Source organism: Scyliorhinus canicula, chromosome 3 (genome assembly GCF_902713615.1).
Source record: "Scyliorhinus canicula chromosome 3, sScyCan1.1, whole genome shotgun sequence".
Lineage (NCBI taxonomy): Eukaryota > Metazoa > Chordata > Chondrichthyes > Carcharhiniformes > Scyliorhinidae > Scyliorhinus > Scyliorhinus canicula.
Window position 1 is genome coordinate 160,051,508 of NC_052148.1, and position 23,327 is coordinate 160,074,834.

Sequence of the window (23,327 nt, forward strand, 5' to 3'; positions counted from 1 at the left end):
CGGAGCCTTTTTGAGCAATTCATTATTTAATTGCCCACCACGATTCACAACTGGATGTGGCAGTAGTTCAATCTGATCCATCGATTGTGGTATGATTTAGCTCTGTTAATTGGTGAAACCTGAACTTAGCAGGTTAATTCTGAGTAAGTGCCACTTGATGGCACTGTCAACAATATTTTCCATTGTTTTGATGATGATTGAGACTCAATGAATTGTGCGGTAATTGGCTGGATTGGTTTTGGCTTGCCTTTTATAGTCAGGGCATAATTGGACAATTTTCTACGTTGTTGAATTGATGTCAGTGTTGTAGTTGTCCTGGAACAGCTTGGATAGGGATGAGCCTAGTTCTGCAGTACACCTCTTCAATTCTGCAGCCTGGAGGTTGTCAAGGCTCGGAGCCTTTGCTGCATTCACTGCATTCAACTGTTTCTTTATGTCAGGTGTAATTAAACCTGGCAACAATGACAGTGGGAACCTCAGGAGGAGGTTGAGATGGATCATACACTCAACACTTCTGGCTGAAGATATTGCAAATGTTTCTTGCTTGCCTTCTACCCTTACATGATAGGTCCTCCAACCTTCAGATCTGAGAGGTTTACGGAGCCTTTTTGAGCAATTCATTATTTAATTGCCCACCACGATTCACAACTGGATGTGGCAGTAGTTCAATCTGATCCATCGATTGTGGTATGATTTAGCTCTGTTAATTGAATGCTGCTTCGGAATGCAAGTAGTAGGAAGGGTGTTCTTGCTATGGAGGGAGGGATCTCATAGAAACCTATAACATTCTAACGGGACTAGACAGGGTAGATGCAGGAAAGATGTTCCAGATGGCAGGGGAGCCCAGAACCACAGGCCGCAGTCTGAGGAAACGGGGTAGACCATTTAGGACTGAGATGAGGAGAAATTTCATTACCCACAGAGTGGTAAGTCTATGGAATTCTGTACCACATAAAGCTTTTGACGGCCAAAACATATGTTCTCAAGAAGGAGTTAGATATAGCTGTTGAGGCTAAAGGGATTAAAGGGGCAGCATAGTTGGTTAGCATTGCTGCCTCACAGTGCCAGGAACCCGGGTTCAATTCCGGCCTCGGGTGACTGTGTGGAGTTTGTACTTTTTCTCCATTGTCCGCGTGGGTTTCCTCCAGGTACTCCGATTTCCTCCCACAGTCTAAATGTGCAGGTTAGGTGGATTGGCCATGTTAAATTACCACTCAGTGTCCAAAAGGTTAGGCGGATTTACTGGGTTATGGGGATAAGGTGGGGGTGTGAGCCCAGATAGCATGCTCTTTCCAAGGATCGGTACAGACTTGAATGGCCTCCTTATGCACTGTAGGGATTCTATGAGTCAACTCTATGATATTGGGGCAGGGGGAGTGGGAACACGTTACTGAGTTGGATGATCAGCCATGATCATAATGAATGGCAGAGCAGGCTCGAAGGGCTGATGTCCTACTTCTGCTCCTATATCCTATTGTTTCTATGTTTAGTCATGTGTTGTAGCTTCTCCAGATTAGTACATCATTTTAGGTATGCATGGTGCTGCTACTTGCATGCTCCCCTGCACTCTTCATTGAACAAAGTTTAGTGTCCTGACTTGATGATTACAGTAGAGTTAAGAGTATATTGTGACTTGAGGTTACAGAATGTGTTGAATACAATTCTGCTGTTGCCAATAGTTTGTAGCACCCAATGGATATCTTTCAATCTCCTTGCAATAAAGGCCAACATGCCATTTGTCTTCCTAATTGCTCACAGTGCCTATATGCTAATTTTCCATGTTCCTCGTAAGAGTGCACCCAAGTTCCACCGAACATCAACATTTATCATTTCTACACATTTAACAATTATTCCACTTTTCTATTCTTATTGCCAAAGTGAATAACCTCACACTTCCCTACATCATACTTCACTTGCCAATTTGCTGATCACTCACTTAAACTGTCTATATTTCTTTGCAGCCTCTTTGTGTCCTTTCCACAGTTTGCATTCCCATCCATCTTTGTATCATCAGCAAACCTAGATATGTGACTCTCAGTCTCTTTGTCCATGTTATTCATATAGATTATAAACAGCTGGGGCCCCACCACCGATGCTTTTTAAAATGTTGTGTACCTTGGAATATTTATTGACCATCTTGTAACCATGTATGTGTAATGGCGATTAGATATGAACTTATTTGTGCTACTAGTCATCTATTTTATTGAAGGTGGATTGCACATTCAGATAAAGAACCTTTAATTTTATTTTCTGATCCCCATGCTTTTCCGAAATTCCCTGATACACTCAGCGGGATTCTCCGACCCCTCGCCGTGTCGGAGAATCCTGGGGGGCGGGGGGGAGACGCGAAATCGCCCTGCTGCCCCAACACTGGCTTTTCGGGCGGGGGCGGTGTTCACGCCACGCCGGTCGGGGGCCATTGACAGCAGCCCACCTGGCAATTCTCTGGGCCCCGATGGGCCGAGTGGCTGTCCGTTTATGGCCAGTCCCACCGCCGTGGGTTAGACATGGTCCCACACGGCGGGACCTGGCAGGTAAGTCAGCTGGGGCGGTTGTCGGCGGGGGTTGTGGGGGGATCAGACCCTGGGGGGGGGGGCCCCACGGTGGACTGGCCCGTGATCAGGGCCCACCAATCTGCGGACGGGCCTGTGCCATGGGGGCACTCCTTCCTTCCGCATCGGCCCTTGTAGGGCTCCGCCATGGCCGGCGCAGAGAAGAAAACCCCCTGCACATGTGACAGAATACGCCAGCGGGTCCACACATGCGCGGGATCACGCCGGCCCTTTGGTGCATGCGCGGACTCACGCAGTCCCTTCGGCGCCAGGTGGCGCAGCGCCAACCCCTCTGCCGTGCACCTAGCCCCCGAAAGTGCGGAGAATTCCTCACCTTCGGGGGCTGTTGACACCGGAGTGGTTCGCGCCGGTTTTCTCGCCGGAGTCGGGACTTATTCCCGCCAAAGGAGAATCCCGCTCATTATGACTGTTAAACTTTCCCATCCTTCCTGTCCCAATCTGTCGTTCCCAAATCTCTCTGCATCTCAACTTTTTTCTATGGATTTTTAAATATCCTTCTATCTGAATCTTCCATCCCAGACTGTTATTAAACGTTAATGCCCATAGTTAAAGTTCCTGCTGCATTGTTTCTTTGGGTTCTGCAATGAATAGGTTAATATTATTACCTGTATGTACTGACATATTTTTCCCTGGATTTACTTTTTAAAGTTCTGATACATCTTATGGCCTGGTGCATCTTTAGTTCAGCAAATATGGTTATCACACAAGAAAGAAAGCCCAGTTGCTGACTTTTCCATGGTCTTGCTTTTATCAAACGTTGTATGCAACTATATATGAATAAAAAGTGACACAATTGAGGAATTGCAGAAAATATGCAATTCCATTGCAAAATAACAAGTAATGAAGAGAATTCACGGTACGAATCTGTTCAGAGAAGAGAAGCTCATGGTATAACTTCATATTTTAGAAGTGAAATATTTGCATTTTCAGTCACCAACAGGTTTGCTAAATTAGATGTAAACCAAACATTCACAGTGATAGAATAACCTTTCAGCTTCTCCAAGTGTACTATTAGGGTGAAGTTGACTTTCTTCAAAAAATATATAACTTTTAATTTAAACAAAATCAGTCAGAATGTGTAAAACGTGGTTTCCACTTGCGATAGAAGGGTTAGATTCTTAACTGGAACCATCACATCAGGGGCGTCAGCAATGTCTTCGAAAAGGTTTGATCTGTTCAATACTGGAGCCCATGCTCATGTATCCAATACACGTGTGCTGGATTTGCGAAAGGTCATCATCAAAGTTGCTCTCAGACACATCCCTCCTAATTATATCAGTAAATGAAACCAGATTAAAATGAATCCAGGGGCAGGCGTGATGAGATGATCAAATTCTGAACTGATTCCAAGGTAGAGTCATCAGTGAGAAGAAGAAAAGATGCACGTAATTTCTACAAAAGCAAATTACCATCAAATGTTATAAGGCATCTTTAAAAAAAACCTTTGGAATCAATATTTGGACCTCATCATACTATAGTTCATCTTCTGCCAATGCATCCAGATAATCGGCATCAGGATAAAGTAAAAACCCAGAAAATAAACTGTCAGTCCAGTTTGGATCAGAAAACAGACCATTTTGTTCATTATCAAAGATCTCCAGCCACACTTCATCTTCTGGCTGCAGGTACATGACTGTCGATCCTGAAGATACATCATGGTTTCCTGTATTGGCATCAAAGGTTTTTATGCGATAGTCACCATTGTGCACCAGTGCAATTGCAACATGTTTATTTGCCAATGTAATGTCATAGGAGAAGTAATAAATCCCTGGAATGGCACATATAAACTTTCCAGAGGAAGAGATGTAATGACCACCCTCATTGAAAAGGATTTTATTAAATATAATGGGCGTTTTCTCTACAGGGTAACTGGTAGTTATACCAACAGAAAAGGCAGATTTGAGCACTAAACTCCCACATTTACAAACACCTGATGTTCCAGTCTCTCCTTTTTGTCCTTGATTTCCTTTAGGTCCAATAGTTCCTGGTAGTCCTATTTTTCCTTTTAGGCCAGTCTGTCCTCTGAGTCCTGCTTTACCAATTGGCCCTTTATCGCCTTTATGACCCACATCTCCTCCTTGTCCGTTTTTGCCCCTGATTCCTGGGATAAATCACAAAGATTAAAGTTGCGATGGTAAATTTTAAATAATTTGCATTCAGACCTTGCAATCTATCATCAAACATTTGGTGTAGAATTCCAATAACAACACATAACAAGCAAAATAAAAATTAATTAATTTCCTTTCTGTTTGTTCATCTATTTATTCCCACTAGTAATAATAATAATAATCTTTATTGTCACAAGTAGGCTTACATTAACTACAATGAAGTGACTGTGAACACCAGTCCAAAATGTAATATTTTATTATGGTGTGTAAAACCTTTTACTCTTGCAGCCTTCATGTATTTCAGGAGGAGCCCCATAAGTTCATATTTATAAGATAAAGGAGCAGAATTAGGCCATTCAGCCCATCGGCTCTGCTCCACCATTCTATCATGGCTGATATATTCCTCATCTGTTAGCGACAATGCTACAGACCAAGAGCTGGATTGTGAAATCAGCCAGAGCATCTACTCCCTAGAACACATGACTTAAGAATGGGAGTCGACAATTTAACCTCCCGAGCCTAAACACGTTCAATGTGATCATGGCTGATCCCATCCTGGCCTCAACTCCACTATCCTGCCCATTTTGCATGACCTTTCAACCCATTATCAATTAAAAATCTGTCTAACTCCATTTAAATTTACTCACAGTCCCAGCATCCATCACACTCTGGGTAGTGAATTCCACAGATTCACAATCCTTTGGGAGATGTAGGGCAGAATTCTCCGCGGCGTGGGAGAATAGCGGGAGGGCCCCCCGGCACCCCCCGTGATTCCCCCCCCCCCCCCCCCCCCCCCCGCTCGGAAGAATCGCCACTCGCCGTTTTTCACGGCGAACGGCGATTCTCCGACCCTGATGGGCCGAGCGGCCGGCCGTTCACGACCGTTTCACGATGGCGGCAAACACACCTGGTTGCTGCAGTCGTGTAACGGGCACCAGATGCCCGTTTAGGGCTTCTAGGGGGCCATTTGGGGCAAGAGCACCACGACTGTGCTCAGGAGGGGACAGGCCCGCGATAGGTGCCCACCGATCATCGGGCCAACGTCCAAATCGGACGCACTATTTCCCCTTCGCCGCCCCACAAGATCAAGCCGCCACGTCTTGCGGGGCGGCTGAGGGGAAAGACGTCCACCGCGCATGCGCGGGTTCGTGCCGTCAGCGTCATGATGTCAGCCGCGCATGCGCGGGTTGGAGCCGGCCAACCTGCGCATGTGCGGCTGACGTCTTTAGTCGCGCCGGCCGCCATTCTTGGCGCGACGCCCCCGCGGCCGAGAGGTACGGAGCTCCGCTCCTAGCCCCGCCGGGAGGGGAGAACAGGGGGCGAGGAGTGGCCTCCGAGGCCGTCGTGAAACTCGGCTGAGTTCACGACGGCCCTCCCGATTTTTCCCGGGAGCGGAGAATTCCGCCCGTAGTTTCTCCTCAAATCTGTTTTCAACTTGCTACCTATTATGCTAAGATTATGACCTGTCATTTTTGAATGCCCCACAAAAGGAAGCATCTACTGCACATCTACGTTATCCAAATGATGCTGTGTCAAATGTAACTCTTACCTCCTTGTGTAAGATACAGAGACCTCCTTCATAGGTGTAAATAAAGGTTTTAAGCAATGACATATATTCAGCAGCATGAGGGAATTTAACGATATTATCTTTCAACTCAATAATATTTTGGTATTTACTTTATCCAGAGTCTGTGTGATACTGAACTCAATTTTACTGGGGGAGCGGGGAAGAGGGTGGTATTGCTAGCCGCCCCTGCCCCATTAAAAAAGTCAGGAAACAACAGTGGCACTGGCAATAATTTTCAATTCCTCTCTGGCCAGTGGGGTACTTTATTCAAAAAGAGATGAAAAATGAAACTACAGACCAATCAGTCTAACCTCAGTGGAGGTCACGTCTGACCAACTTGATTGAATTTTCCAAAGAGGTGACCAGTTGTGTAGATGAGGGCAGCACAGTAGCATTGTGGATAGCACAATTGCTTCACAGCTCCAGGGTTCCAGGTTTGATTCTGGCTTGGGTCACTGTCTGTGCGGAGTCTGCACATCCTCCCCGTGTGTGTGTGGGTTTCCTCCGGGTGCTCCGGTTTCCTCACACAGTCCAAAGATGTGCAGGTTATGTGGATTGGTCATGATAAATTGCCCTTAGTGTCCAAAATTGCCGTTAGTGTTGGGTGGGGTTACTGGGTTATGGGGATAGGGTAGAGGTGTTGACCTTGGGTAGGGTGCTCTTTCCAAGAGCCGGTGCAGACTCGATGGGCCAAATGGCCTCCTTCTGCACTGTAAATTCTATGATAATCTATGATAATCTATGACATAGTCTACTTGGACTTCAGCAAGGCTTTTGATAAGGTCCCACATGGGAGACTGATAGTGAAGCTAGAGAGCCCATGGGATCCAAGAATATTTTGGTTTTTACTTTATCCAGAGTCTGTGTGATACTGGACTTAATTTTACTGGGAGAGCGGGGAAGAGGGTGGTATTGCTAGCCGTCCCTCCCCCATTAACAAAGTCAGTTTCAAACTGACTGAATTAGAAAATGGCCAATCTGCAAAAATAACATGCTGGGCGTGTAGCACGGATAAACTCACAGTGGGACCTCTGCCCCTCACTGGAAGTTCTGCCCTTGAGAGCTGCTAACTAATCTGATTGGTTAGCAGTTCCAGTATTCCCGGCACACCAGAACGAAGCAGTGGGCGCTGCTGGGACTACAAGCAGGCCCATGAGACAGAACAAAGGATCCCAGACTCTGGAATGTCTCGGGCTTTTAGGGTGGGAAGGGATCAGAGAGTCTGGCAGCGCGGTGCGCAGTGAGGGGACAGGTTTTGGAGGTCAGGAAGGAAGGCACAAAGTAGATGGGGGGTGGGGGGATGCTTGTGTCATGGGGGATGCTCCTGATGTTCACAGGATAGGGCACCTGTCAAAAGATGCAACTCCCTTCCTCCCTACTTTTCAAGCAGTTGCCTTAAAAAAGGGTTCTCATTCTCGCCCACCCATGCCCACTGTATTATGATGTGGGTAGCGTAAAATCCACATCAGTTGGCTTGTTAACAAATCCCGTTGCCTGTTAATTATTTTAAACATGGAATCTGGCAGCCAGGTTCTGGCATCGGTTTACCTACCATTTTATGGTAAGCTAGTCGGGAGTGGGCAGGAAGGTGATGGGCTAGACATCCATCATATTTTACATGCCTCCCCGCCAAAACCATGCCCAGCAGGGGGGCTGAAAAATCTGCCAATCAAGCTGGATGTACGTGAAACAATAGATACTTCACAGCGCCAGGGTCCTAGGTTTGATTCTCGCTTGGGTCACTATCTGTGCGGAGCCTACACGTTCTCCCCGTGTCTGCGTGGGTTTCCTCCGGGTGCTCTGGTTTCCTCCCACAAGTCCCGAAAGACATGCTTGTTAGGTAATTTGGACATTCTGAATTCTCCCTCTGTGTACCCGAACAGGCACCGGAATGTGGCGACTAGGAGCTTTTCAAGGTAACTTCATAGCAATGTTAATATAAGCCTACTTGTGACAATAATAACAATTATTATTTTTATGATGTCAGTCTGAGCTTCCAGATGTGGTATGTATTCTGCCTGTGCTGCAATGGAAGCTGGGATATCAGCCATTAGGTACTGCACCACAGTTGGGTCCACAAATGCTGTTGTGGAGTTGGCCACTACTTCCACCAGGGAAAGGATGGACTCCAAGTTCTGCACAAAGCCCTGGGCAAAATTGGAATTGGATACCTCTGTGTTTCTTAACAGTGACAGGAAGCTCTTTGGCAGGCTTGCCAATGCACCAAGCATTTCATTGTGCATAGTCCTATCAGCCTTTTCCTGTACATTGTCTCATCAAAGACCTCAGCAGAATCCTCTGCAGCAGAAAATGTCTTTATCCTCACTCTCTGGGAGCCAAGCGGAAGACAGGAAATTAGAAATTGGAGACTGAATAAACCGTAATCGGTAAAACTGCACTTTCTTTATCTGTATCCAAACTGTGTGCATGCATGTGTGAGTCTGTGAGTGAGACATTGCGTTAATTTATCCTGTGTGAGAATCAATACCTTTTTATTTTTAACTCATGAGCTTGCTGCTGAATTATGTAATTGGAATGCACACTCCAAAGGTAAGAAAAGGCACACCTTTTTCCATTTAAAACAAATTACAGGAAGTAAGAAAGCGAATGTATTCTATCTGCAATAACTTGTTCCTATAAAAGTAGTTGGAGCTTGTGTTACTGCTCGGGCAGCATGGTAGCACAAGTGGATAGCATTGTGGCTTCACAGCGCCAGGGTCCCAGGTTCGATTCTCCGCTGGGTCACTGTCTGTGCGGAGTCTGCACGTTCTCCCTGTGTCTGTGTGTGTTTCCTCCGGGTGCTCCGGTTTCCTCCCACAGTCCAAGGATGTGCAGGTTAGGTGGATTGGCTATGATAAATTGCCCTTACTCACCAAAGAGGTTAGGAGGGGTTATTGGGTTACGGGGATAGAGTGGAAGTGAGGGCTTAAGTGGGTCGGTGCAGACTCAATGGGCCGAATGGCCTCCTTCTGCACTGTATGTTCTATGTTCCTTCAGCCTCTTCAGTGACCTAACCACCGAAGGCCTGAGAAAAAATCAACAGGCATTACAGAGTCAGGAAGAGGACTGTCTTACGGACGCTTACTTCCCAAACCACCATCCCATGCCACCAGCACTATGCACCCCCCCGTCTCCCTGTCCCCTCGTCCCACTACCACGTCTCCCAGGATTCACCTGCACACATAACTGCTGAAATTTATAATGCTCTCAACAGTGATTATGACACTTGAGTTCAAAGTTAGGATCGTCCTTGAGCCTCTCTGCTCTGGTGTGCCTTCGTTGTGCATCATGTGGATGAGGACTGATTTCAGTTGCTAATGACTTTAGATTCCATTGTGCTTATCTGGTTTCCCCCACATTTACTCCATTGACAATAAGGCAGCTAAATTAAACAGAGGAAAACAGTAATCAAAAAACATGCAAAGGAGAAAAATCAAAATCGTTACTTTTAAAAGAATAGCAGTGGGAAAAGGAATCCCTGCCATAAAGTATAATTTGTGTTGAACTGCTTTTGAGTCCAGAGAAAGGCAATGTAATATAATAAATTGCACTTGACCTATTAGCAGTGTAATAGGATTTCTAGTTGTAGCTGCAGAAGGTTTCACAGATTTCCAAATGAGAAATAATACAAGCATATGCTGTGTAATCAGCACTGCCAGATTAGTCATTTTGGGCAGCCAAAAGTGCTCAGTGAGATGTGAGCTGAATACAAATACTTCATTAACATAGTCTAGTGGATAAAGACATCACCAGGCAACCCTTGGCCATCAGGAGTGCCATTACAAATTTCTGTCTGTCTTAGATAAACTTCCAGCGCTGTCCACTCCTGCAAGTATTTTGTGTCTTACATTCAAATCTGTGCCAGCCCTGCACAACATCAAATTATATAATAGCATAGCCTGGGGCGTAACAATAGGACGTTCCCTCACATGTGCTTCTCCAGTCTTGGCAGGCATGTTTCCCGCTGGGCCTATGTCCTGATCTCTGCAATGCAGCTACTCTCAAGATTGTGTTTTTTGAATACGTCAAATATTATAGAGTTTTTGGAATAGCTGTGATCAAAGCAACTTAGTCTAGACTAAATATAGCAGAACCAGAAATATATAATACTAGTGACAAGAAAACATCTTAAACAGTAGGGATTAATCAGTATCTGATTATCCTCCACAGATTTATGTAAGCAATTCCAATAGTTTATAAAAGCTGAAAAGCTGTTCTGTCAATTATGAAAAAAAATGATGTATTTCTTAATCTGGATAGTGAGTACTCCTAAAACCTAGCTAGCAATTAGACCAAATTAGTCTTCAGATAAAATAATTGATATCCAGCTAAATGAGGAAATATCTAACCAATAATTGTCACAAATGGTTCAACAATGTGCACAGAAAATAAATCTACTCGTGAATCCAATTGCTGGGCAATGTAGCTGTGGTCCATGCAAGAACAGAGGGATCTTGGTGTATATGTCCATAAGACATTGAAGGTGGCAGCACAGGTTCAGAGAGTGGCTAATAAAGCTCACAGAAATCTGGGCTTTATTAATAGTGTAGAGTACAAGAGCAAAGAGGCAATATTAACCTTGAATAAGTCACTAGCTTGTCTTCAGTTGGAGTGTTGGATCCAGTTCTGTGTGTCGTACTTTCGGAAGATTGTGACAGCATTGGGGAGAATGTAAAAAAGATTCCCAAGAAAAGTTCCTGGGTTGAAGAACTTCAGGTATGTAGATAGATTGGGGAAGTTAGGATGATTTCCTCAGAGAAAATAAAGTTGAGGAGACTTGATGGAGATATTCAATATCACGAGGGGCGTGGACAAGAGTAGACAGCGGGAAGTTGTTCTCACTTGTGAAAGGATTGAGAGTGGTGAGGGCACAGATTTAAAGTAATTAGTAAAAGAAGCAATGGCATATGAGGAAAAACCTTTTCAAAAAGCGGGTGATATGTGTCTTGAGTTGGGCGACACAGTAGCACAGTGGGTAGCACTGTTGCTTCACAGTTCCAGGGTCCCAGGTTCGATTCCCAGCTTGGGTCACTGTCTGTGCAGCGTCTGCACGTTCTCCCAATGTCTATGTGGATTTCCTCCAGGTGCTCCGGTTTCTTCCCACAAGTCCCGAAAGACTTGCTATTAGGTGAATTGGACATTCTGATTTCTCCCTTGTAGTGATCCTCGCCTGAGTATGTACAGTAGGGGCTGATGGGAAATGGATGTACCACCAGGGGGCAGCACGGGGACATATAAGAGTGACGCCGAAGGCCCGCCCTCACTCACTTTGGCTGGAGAGACGGTGGAGCAGGACAGGGACGGAAGTTGAGCTCAGGGCTGCGAGTGTGGTCAGGCCTAGTTGCAGAGCATAGAAAAGCAGTATCTTTACAAGTGCTATTCTGTAAGTAAAAAGCTAATGAAGTCATTTATTGTGGAGCACAATAAACCATCCTTCAACTGCTGAACGACTTCTAGCATTCATTTAAGAAACATAACATCCCTCTCTGTACCCGAACAAGCGCTGGGATGTGGCGACTAGGGGCTTTTCACAGTAACTTTGTTGCAGTGTTAATGTAAGCCTACTTGTGACAATAAAAGATTATTATTATCTGTGCCTCAGATTGCAATGGAGGCAGCTTCAACTGATGCGTTCATAAGAGAACACTATTATTTGAAAAGAGAGAATGTGCAAAGTTAGAAGGAGGAAGTCGAGAAATGGAACTAGGTGAATTGCTCATTTGGAGAGCCGGTGTGGACATGATGGCCCTCCTTCGGCACTGTCACAATTCTGTGATTCATCTCCAACCATGTTTGCCAAGCTCTGCAGCAAACTAGCACGACGTGGCTACAAGCTCAGGCTTCTTATTAAACTTAATAAAATAATTAATATAAAGATGCATAATATGCAAATTGCAATAATTTGATGTGGGAATAAGTGAAATCCCAATTGGCCAGCACATGAATAGAACCAAATGGGACAAATGTGAATGGTTCACTTTCATGTTACTCGATTTTAGTGAACTGAATGACATTTCAGTGAATTGCCTTGCTTGTAATGTTTTGTGTGTCGACTTTAATTCAGCTTTCAACTTTAAACAAAAGCAAGCTCGACCTTTAACATACTTATTCATCTGCATTATAGTGTTTAGCAGCAGCTGGTCCAGGCTGTCTGCAGCTTGTGGTATTCCTTTACAGAATCTTTGACTGAATCCAGCATCTGGAGGGTCTGGAGTCAACAAAATCACTCCACACTGGATTAATTAAAGATGAGTGAAAGTGTTGATATGGCTTGTTTCAAGAGACCGAGATATTGTGGTTGATTATTCTTTCCAAAAAGAAAGGGAGTGATTGCCAATCTAGAGCTGGATTACAAGGGGGTGGAATTTATTCTGCAGTTGAATGGGGTTCTGGTTAGACTGCATCAGGAATACTGCATTGAGTTCTAGACCCCACAGCAGACAGAGTACATTGCCCTTGGAGAGCTGCAGTGCAAATTCACCAGAATATCAGAGCTGAAAGGGTTAAATTACGAAGATAGTTTACATAGACGAGACTTGTATTTCTCCTAACTGAGGTGTTTAGAATAATTAAAGGGTTTGAAGGAATGAGGAAAGAGAAACTATTTCCTCTGGTGCTTGAGTGCCAAGGGCATCTAGCCTTACACTGGGAGACCATGGGCTGGATTCTCCGCCGGCGGGATCCTCCTCTTCGCCGGCAGCGCGCTCACGGCCACGGATTTCCCGACAGCGTGGGGACGTCCACAATGGGAAACCCCATTGGCCGGTTGGCGGGACGGAGAATCCCGCTGCCGGTGGGGGCGTGCCGCACCAGAAAATGGATGCGACGGGCCGGAGAATCCCGCCCCATAAGTGTCAGAAAGCACCCAATTTCACACAAAGGTTGGTGGAATTCTGGAAGATAAAAAGTTGTTAAGGTGTGGTTAATTGAAAATTTCAAAACTGAGTCAAGAATATTAAGGGTGCCAAGGGCGGCTCGGTAGCACTGTTGCTTTACAGCTCCGGGTTCCCAGGTTTGATTCCCGGTTTGGGTCACTATCTGTGTAGAGATTCCCCCATTCTCCCCGGGTCTGCATGGGTTCTTCCGGGTGCTCTTGCTTCCTCTCACAGATCAAAGATGTGCAGGTTAGGTGGATTGGCCAAGCTAAATTGCCCTTAGTGTCCAGAAATGTTAGGTTGGGTTACTGGGCTATCGGGATAGGGTGGAAGTGTGGGTTCAAGTAGGGTGCTCTTTCCAAGGGCCGGTGCAGATTCACTGGGCTGAATGGCCTCCTTCTGCACTGTAAATTCAATGCTTCTATGAAGGAATGTGGAAAGAAGTTTGCAAAATGAAGGTTAGGATACAGTACAGCCATGAACTGATTAGATAATAAAGAGGTTGGAGGAGTGAATACATATCCCTGTTTCTCTGTAACTTCAGTGAGAGATGCTAGAAGGGATAGTAGGTGGTGGCTGGCAGTAAGTTCTCAGATAGATCACCATGCAGAGGTTCTACCACACCCACTCCAAATCCAACTAAAGGACTATTGTCGCTGAGCACATTTACAAGCTTAGAAACTGAACTGCTTCATAATTATGGCACAGATTTGTTACAGCTGGAGAATTATACACAGTAAATTGATAAAAACATGTACAAATTAGGGTATTCATGTTAAAATTTAATCCAACAATCCAGTACATAAAAATCACAAATTGGGAAATCTATTGGGAGCAGGAATTTATCAAAGTTAAATAACTAACTCTAACTAAAGAACGTCGATCTGAAATGTTAATTCTGTTTCTTTCTCTAAGGCTTCAACCAGCACCTGCATCGTAATTTTAATCATTTTCTCCTTTTATTTCATGTTGACAGCTATTAAATAATTTATCCATGTTTTAAATAAATACTCTTTGTGACGATGCTGTTCTGGAACAGCACAGAAAGAGGAACAGTGAGTGACATAGAGTAAATACCAGGGGGACAGTGAGTGACACAGAACAAGGGGGACAGTGAGTGACACAGAGAAAGGGGGACAGTGAGTGATACAGCGCAAATACCAGGGAGAGAGTGAGTGACACCGAGCAAATACGAGGTAGACAGTGAGCGACACAGAGTAAACCCCAGGGAGACAGTGAGTGACACAGAGCAAACCTCAGGGAGACAGTGAGTGACTGTAAGTTGTAGCAAACTCATCAAAGGACCAAAATAAACTGGGCATGTTGGAACAGGACATTCCATTTTAAATGAGCAGATCAGGCAGACAACGGAATCAATACCAGCCTGTTGTGGAGTTAAGGAAACTCTTTTCGTTACAATGGCGACCACGGCAGGAATTTGTGATTTACCAGAGGGGGTGAGAGAAAGGAGTAAAACGGAAGAGAGGATTTCCTCCTATTTATTCAAGAAAATTAATCTTACAAAACCGTGGGTATTAGCTCTCACAGGAGAGAAGCAGCCAATACAGGCTACAAGGGAATGGGCAGAGAGTAAGAACCATCATAAAAACCAGGAAAAGGCAGTCTGGCTAGTATGCTTGTCCCAACAGGTAGCAAAAATGGAAAAGCAAGTTATTGAGTTGGAGAGCCAACTAAAGGTAGTACAGAGAAATGCTGAGGAAAGCGCTAGGGCAGAGGAAAGGCTCTATGAGGAGCTGTATGAAGCCAAACAGTTCATTCAGCAGGTGAATGAGTCTAACCGGAATACCCAAGAGTATCTCCAATGCCAAGTAACAGAGGCAAAGGAGAGGGAGAGAAATTTCCAAGATCTCCATGTACAGGGTACCCAAAGTTACAGAGAATTAGAGGGGATATTCAAAGACATCTAGGCAGCGTACAGGGTGGCCTGTAGTGAGCTGGGTGGGAGCGACCACAGACCTTGTCAGCTGAGGATCAAAAAGCTGGAAGAGGCTCTGTCCCAGGCAAGGGGACAGATCTGCCTGATAGGACCGGGAGGGTCCCCAGGAGATAGAGGGCTTCAAGCAGCATACGATTCCCCAGGGGTAAGGGGGGTTAGACCACCTCCTGAGGTGCCGGTAATGTGTCCGGGTCGGCAGATGGGGTTCGAGCTGTCCGGGAGGGACAGGCCCAAGGGGGGTCAGGAGAGCGCCCTCGGTTAGCGGCGTCTCTGCCATATGTAGTACACCAGGGGGTGGGGTTACCGGTCATGGTGGGAGAGCCATGGGATGTAGGAACAGTAGCCCCAGGTAGGGCAGATGTGCCCGGTAAGGCAGCGCAAGTATGGTGCCCCAGTGGGACAGGCAGACAGGGGACCGCTAGAAAGTGATATTATCATTCCCCACGGGACACAGACACTAAGGGGAATGGTGACCCACTTCCCAACATTGACCAGGACTGGGGACCCCTCGTTACACTTTATGGAGGTGCAGCAGGCAGCCGATATAAATGACTGTGATGAGGTGGAAAGGGGAAAGTTGCTGCTGATGACTTTGGACCCCTATCTTTGCAAGGCAGTGACCTGAAGGGAAGGGGGAAGACCTGCAACAGTGGCAGCAGCACAGACTGCTGTTTTGGAGGCCATGGGATTAAATCAGGGTAGCCCATTTGTGAGGGTGTGGTAGACGAAACAACAGGTCGCAGAGTCCCCAGACATGTTTGCAGACAGGCTGTGAACAGTATACGAGGGAGCGTGCGGGGCCCCCTCGATAGGCAGAATTTAGATGGGAGGGCAGCCCACTGGCTTAAAACACTAGTGGCTAACTGTCTCCCCAGGATTAGAGCCAAGGCAGAAAATTGGTTCGCCCCGCAAGACCCAAATCTCAGGGAAGATGAGATGATCCGTAAGCTCACCCTGGCATACCGGAATGGGGAAAGTGATGAGGAAAAGCCCTCCAAGGGAAGGGTGCACGAGATTGCACCAGCACCCCCAAAGAGAAGGGAGTGGAGACAGGAAGGCAGCAGAATCTCAGACAAAAGGCCGGAGTGCTATGGATGTGGGAAGCCCGGACACTTCAAGGGGGATTGTAAGAGCCCAAAGAAGCAAGTTGAGGAGACGGCTCCTGCAGTGATAACCCCAACGCCAACGTTTGGGGAACCGGGATTGGGGATGATAAATCTGAAGGATTTATTATCATTTTTACAATCGAAAGCCGTGCATGAATGTAAATACCGTTATCTGGGGAATGTTGTTTGATGCATTTGTTTGTTTTTTTTGTTCCACTTTAGTTTAGTAGTAAGGGGATATTGGGACTATGGTTTTCTGAGGCTGATGGAGTTTGCATACCGTCTCTGGGTGATACAGTCTGATCGGGATCTGAGTGTATCAAAGGGGAATCTGTAAGTTGTAGCAAACTCATCAAAGGACGAAAATAAACTAGACATGTTGGAACAGGACATTCCATTTTAAATGAGCAGATCAGGCAGACAACGGAATCAAGACAAACAGACCCTGAGTAATGAAACAGCCCAATCTCATCAAGAGACTAGGGGCAGTTGAAATGCAAATCACTTATTTTCCTGGCCAGACGGAAGCACAGTACCTTAATAAGATAACGAAGTTGGCTCCAGCGACCATTGTCAAGAGACCAGCAGAAACCAGAGATATTGCAAGCTTTTTGTAAGGGCACTGATTAAAATCAAATTACATTATGACACCTTGTGATTGGGGAACTTGATCACTTCCATTCTGTCAACAATCAGAAAGGCTTCCTTTGTTCTGGAACTCACCTGTGGGAGGGTCAGTGTTTGGCCCATTCAGCATTTTGCCCTTAAAAAGTCAAGTCTGAGGAACTGTGAGAAAAAATGAAAAAATGGGCAGCAGGGTAGCATGGTGGTTACCATAAATGCTTCACAGCTCCAGGGTCCCAGGTTCGATTCTCGGCTGGGTCACTGTCTGTGTGGAGTCTGCACGTCCTCCCCCTGTGTGCGTGGGTTTCCTCCGGGTGCTCCGGTTTCCTCCCACAGTCCAAAGATGTGCGGGTTAGGTGGATTGGACATGCTAAATTGCCCGTAGTGTCCTAATAAAAGTAAGGTTAGGGGGGGTTGTTGGGTTACGGGTATAGGGTGGATGCGTGGGTTTGAGTAGGGTGATCATGGCTCGGCACAACATTGAGGGCCGAAGGGCCTGTTCTGTGCTGTACTGTTCTATGTTCTACTCGCCCCTGCAAGAACTCTACTCCCCTGAAAGAAACTCTACTCTCTTGCCTGACACACGCTTCGCCTGGCTGAAAAGAGACCACGAGAACTGAAGGAGCACCAGCCGCAAGGACCTGACGGCTTGGAAGAAAATCTAAAAAAATCTGTATCAACGTTTTTTTAAAACTTTCCTGTCCCTGGAGCGGTGAGTATATTCCTCCAGCTCACAGAAAACACCCAATTAGTATAGCTTGTTGAGGTTTGGGGTGGGTGAGTGAATGTATCTGTGTTTGCGTCGCTAAAGTAAATCTGCATAAACTGTAAGAATTTTTGATGTGCCGTTTAGTCTCTTGTTTTACACATAGAATTTCATAATCGGTGTGTGTGTGTGTATGTGTGTGTGTGGGGGTTAATCAGAGTTGCAGAAGACTTAATTTCTCTTGAATAAATCAATTATTTTAAAACTACCATTATTGTGATTCTCACCTTCCTTTCACTGTGCGCTCTGGTCAAGTCACAATGATTGCCAGGACATAATCCCGAAGGCAAGGACCGGAAAAGGACAGCACTTCGAACATGCTCAGTCAAGAGAGGCTAGCACGGTAGCATGGTGGTTAGCATAAATGCTTCACAGATCCAGGGTCCCAGGTTCGATTCCCGGCTGGGTCACTGTCTGTGTGGAGTCTGCACGTCCTCCCCGTGTGTGCGTGGGTTTCCTCCGGGTGCTCCGGTTTCCTCTCACAGTCCAAAGATGTGCGGATTAGGTGGATTGGCCATGCTAAATTGCCCGTAGTGTCCTAAAAAGTAAGGTTAAGGGGGGGGTTGTTGGGTTACTGGTATAGGGTGGATACGTTGGCTTGAGTAGGGTGATCATTGCTCGGCACAACATCGAGGGCCGAAGGGCCTGTTCTGTGCTGTACTGTTCTATGTTCTATGCTACTGGTCAGGAATAAACAGTGGTCCCTCTCTCTCTCTTGTGAAGTTGCACTAGTGGGGAACTTCCGGGTGACATTTCTCCATCACAGGAGAGAGACTCACACAGGCGTAGGTGGCGGTCAAGGTAACTGGTGTGGCATAAGGACAACCTCACTGGTTAGGTATAAACAGTGAGACTTGGCCCCTCTCTCTTGCAAAGCTGTCCCAGTGCAAAACTTCCGGGTCGTGGTTTTAACACCTGCAGGAGAGAGACACCCACAGTTATCTGTAACACCCAATACCAGCCTGTTGTGGAGTAAAGGAAACCCTTTTTGTTACAGTGACGCAAAGCAAATACCAGGGAGAGGGACAGTGAGTGACACAGCAAACACCAGGGAGACAGTGAGTGACACAGAGCAAACCCCAGGGAGAGGGACAGTGATTGACACAGAGCAAATACCAGGGAGACAGTGAGTGACACAGAGCAAACCCCAGGGAGAGGGACAGTGAGTGACACAGAGCAAACACCGGGGAGACAGTGAGTGACACAGCAAACACCAGGGAGACAGTGAGTGACACAGAGCAAACACCAGGGAGACAGTGAGTGACACAGAGCAAACCCCAGTGAGACAGTGAGTGACACAGAGCAAACACCAGGGAGACAGTGAGTGACACAAAGTAAACCCCAGGGAGACAGTGAGTGACACAGAGCAAACCCCAGGGAGACAGTGAGTGACACAGAGCAAACATCAGAGAGCCAGGGAGTGACACAGAGCAAGCACCAGAGAGACAGGGAGTGACACAGAGCAAGCACCAGGGAGAGAGAAAGTGAGTGACACAGAACAAACACCAGGGAGACAGTGATTCACACAGAGCAAACACCAGGGATTGGGACAGTGAGTGACACAGAGCAAACACCAGGGAGACAGTGAGTGACACAGAGCAAACACCAGGGAGACAGTGAGTGACACAGAGCAAACTCCAGGGATTGGGACAGTGAGTGACACAGAGCAAACACCAGGGATTGGGACAGTCAGTGACACAGAGCAAACACCAGGGAGACAGTGGGTGACACAGAGCAAACCTCAGGGAGACAGTGAGTGACACAGAGCAAACACCAGGGAGACAGTGAGTGACACAGAGCAAACTCCAGGGAAAGGGACATTCAGTGACACAGAGCAAACAGCAGGGAGACAGTGAGTGACACAGAGCAAACCTCAGGGAGACAGTGAGTGACACAGATCAAACACCAGGGCGACAGTGAGTGACACAGAGCAAACCTCAGGGAGACAGTGAGTGACACAGAGCAAACACCAGGGAGACAGTGAGTGACACAGAGCAAACCTCAGAGAGACAGTGAGTGACACAGATCAAAAACCAGGGAGACAGTGAGTGACACAGATCAAACACCAGGGAGCGGGACAGTGTGTGACACAGAGCAAACCCCAGGGAGACAGTGAGTGACACATGTAATGATATGTATATGTGAATATAACTAATGGGTTAATTGTAACATCTAGCTGTAACACCAATGCGAGAGGACACCATTACATAGAATTACATAGAATTTACAGTGCAGAAGGAGGCCACTCCGCCCATCGAGTCTGCACCGGCTCTTGGAAAGAGCACCCTACCCACGGTCAACACCTCCACCCTATTCCCATAACCCAGTAACCCCACCCAACACTAAGGGCAATTTTGGACACTAAGGGCAATTTATCATGGCCAATCCACCTAACCTGCACATCTTTGGACTGTGGGAGGAAACCGGAGCACCCGGAGGAAACCCATGCACACACGGGGAGGATTTGTAGACTCCTCACATACAGTGACCCAAGCTGGAATCGAACCTGGGACCCTGGAGCTGTGAAGTGATTATGCTATCCACAATGCCACCGTGCTGCCCGTATTAGATCCACCTATCAGCTCCAGAGGATCTTGGTCTCTTTCAACCCAGGAGTGTTTAGTTAGCAGCAGTGTATGAGAGATAGCTCTCATTATAGTTGGTATTTATGGCTGTGAATCAGTTAATACAATCATATTTAATTATTTGATTTCTAGAGATCGTTCTGTAGAGTGTCGACCTCAGGTATAATCAATCATAACTTTAATCAATTAGTTTGCTTTAAGTTGAAGAGTCGTGGTTTCTTCAGGATCAGATCATCAGATCATCTGCAACAACAGCAACTAGATATGACTAGACCCAGTAATATAACATGGTACCAGGATTAACTATAGTAAACTACCTAGAATAGAATAGTAACGTTAGAAAAGAAGGAAAAATGTTGCAGCTATTTGGCAACAGATGCACCACTTTCCAAAAAAGCTTTGATGATTCCCAGCTCGATGGACAGAACACAAACTCCTTGACACCTCTGGATCACTGGTAACTTAAATGTAAACTGGCATTTGTTTAAACAACAATTTCAGCTTTACTTAGAAGCATCTGACTTAAATAATACAACAGATGCTTGTAAATTGCTCAGTTACTAACTATGGCTGGTCCACACGCGATAGAGATCTACAATACATTTCAATACACTGCAGATCAAGACAAAACAAAGTTTGAAGTAATCCTTAAAAAATTAAATTTGATGGCAATTGTAAGATTCAAACCAATGAAACGTTTGAGCACTACATATTTAAGAAGAGATAGCCAGGAAAAGATGAATCCTTTAACAGCTTTGTAACTAGTAGCACAATCCTGTATCTTTTCGGCACTTAATGATTCAAGGATTCATGACCGAATCATGTTTGGCATCACTGATGAACATTTAAGGGAAAGATTACTAAGGCAAAAAGAATTGACTTTAGAAATCGCAATAGAAATGTGTACGGTTCATCAATAATCAGAAAATCAGTACCAAGAGTATTTTCTCTGTGAAAAGACGCAAAAATTCCCCAAGAGGCATAGTGTGTAAAGGTGGTATGAAAACAGAGTGCAAACACTTGCCTGGGAAGTCTCTGTTTCAAGATTGACCCCACTTAAAAATATTTCTCTAGAATATTTTTAAGATGAAGAAGATGCACGTTTCAAACGGCAGCCATCTTGCGTGCATGAATTCTAGCCCCACACATGCGCACTTCGCTCAGAAATGCTAGACAGCCGAAAATGGATCTGCGCATGCACGAAGAAGTGTCGGGTGTCATGACGTCAACACAATGACACGTTCAAGGTGTCGAACCTCCCACTTTCAGAAAAAATGCCCTTTCAGGAAAACAATGCTCACAAGTGGCAGATTCAATCATTATGCTACACAGTGCAGATCTACACTCGCATTTAAATCTTCCAAACCGTTTCAAGGCAGATTAATGTTCGAAGTGTACAATCAAAAGTAGAAGAGTTAGATTAAGATTTTTCGACAGATTCAGAAAGTTACTTCAGAAAAATACATTGTTTGTATGGATCATTGAAAAATATGAAAACTTCACTGAAGTAACTTCGCCGACCAAATCAATTAATTCCATTACTTCAGATAATGAATGGAGCTCAAAGTAAATTAATGCCCAATCAATTTTAAATTGGGCACAGGCGCGTCAGCTAACTTGTTATCCGAGCTCGACGTCTCAAGTCTCAAGCAACCTCCAAAAATCCTTTCAGCTGCCTGTAAACTAACAGACCATAATGGCAATGCTATTTCGTCAATAGGGTCATGCTATTTAGTTGTTTCCAACAAGGATATTGAAACAAAACTAAGATTTGAGATTATCAAGTCAGATAAATCGTCACTCTTAGGTGCCCAAGCCTGCAAGGACCTAGGCCTAATACCACGTATTTATACTGCAACTTCGTCTCATCCTGATCTACAAAAGTATATCCAAAGAGTCCTTGATAAATATCCAGATGTCTTCAAAGGCATGGGCAATCTACAATTTAAGTACAAGATTTTACTTCGATCGGATGCTAAACCTGTAGTACATCCACCAAGGAGAATTCCTGCTCCACTAAGAGAAAGGTTGAAGTTGGAATTAAAAAGGCTACAACGACAAGGTATAATATTAAGAGTCAGTGAACCGACTGACTGGGTCAGTTCGATGGTTTATGTGAAGAAACTGTCAGGTGATCCACGGATATGTATCGATCCCAAGGATCTCAATGAGAACATCATGAGGGTACACGGTCCCATCCCGAAAAGAGAGGAAATCACCAGCGAAATGGCGAATGCTCGCATCTTCACCAAGTTCGATGCATCGCAAGGTTTCTGGCAAATTCAATTGGAAGACTCGAGCAGAAAGTTCTGCATATTTTACTACAGCTTTTGGCAGATTTTGCTTTCGGAATTATATCTACGTCTGAAATACTCCACCGCATTATGGAACAGTTGCCTGAGGGAATAGATGGTGTACCTGTCTACGTAGATGACATCATCATATGGTCATTAACACCAGAAGAACATGCCTCGAGACTGAGACAAGTCTTTCAATGCATACATGAGTATGGCCTCAAGCTGCATCAAACCTTTTTTTTTAAATTTAGAGTAGCCAATTATTTTTTCCAATTAAGGGGCAATTTAGCGTGGCCAATCCACCTACCCTGCACATCTTTGGGTTGTGGGGGTGAAACCCACGCAGACACGGGGAGAACGTGCAAACTCCACACGGACAGTGACCCAGGGCCGGGATTCGAACCCGGGTCCTCAGCGCCGTAGGCAGCAATGCTAACCACTGTACCACCGTGCTGCCCTAAGCTGCATCAAACCTAATGTCGTTTTGGCACTTCTACACTCGAGTTCCTAGGAGACCAAATTTCAGAAAAAGGTGTGCGACATGACACTGACAAAGTCGCAGCCATTCAAGGAATGAAAGTCCCGGAGGACAAAAAAGCAGCTCTTGGTTTTCTTGGCGTTGTCAACTTCCTGGGCAAATTCATCCCCAATTTGTCAAAGCAAACAACGGCTCTGCGAAACCTGATTAAAAAATCAACCTCGTTTGAATGGACGAAGGATCATCAACAAGAGTGGCTTGACTTAAAATCGCAACTCACCACTGCACCGATTTTAGCATTCTTCGATCCAAGTAAGGAGACAAAAATTTTGACTGACGCAAGTCAGAACGGAATTGGAGCAGTTTTGTTGCAGAAGGATGGTAGCTCGTC

The 23,327-nt window shown here is 45.6% G+C and overlaps 1 protein-coding gene across 5 annotated transcripts in view; it reads right to left on the reverse strand.

Moving 5' to 3' along the window:
* Positions 1-3,298: 3,298 nt before the first annotated feature.
* LOC119963062 (complement C1q tumor necrosis factor-related protein 7) overlaps positions 3,299-23,327 on the reverse strand; it is a 90,187-nt gene continuing 70,158 nt past the window's right edge. For all 5 annotated transcript variants that reach the window (XM_038791610.1, XM_038791612.1, XM_038791613.1 and 2 more), the window contains one exon: positions 3,299-4,674. In XM_038791610.1, the coding sequence (XP_038647538.1) occupies positions 4,046-4,674 (629 nt within the window). In that variant the 3' untranslated portion in view covers positions 3,299-4,045. The remainder of the gene's footprint in view (positions 4,675-23,327) is intronic.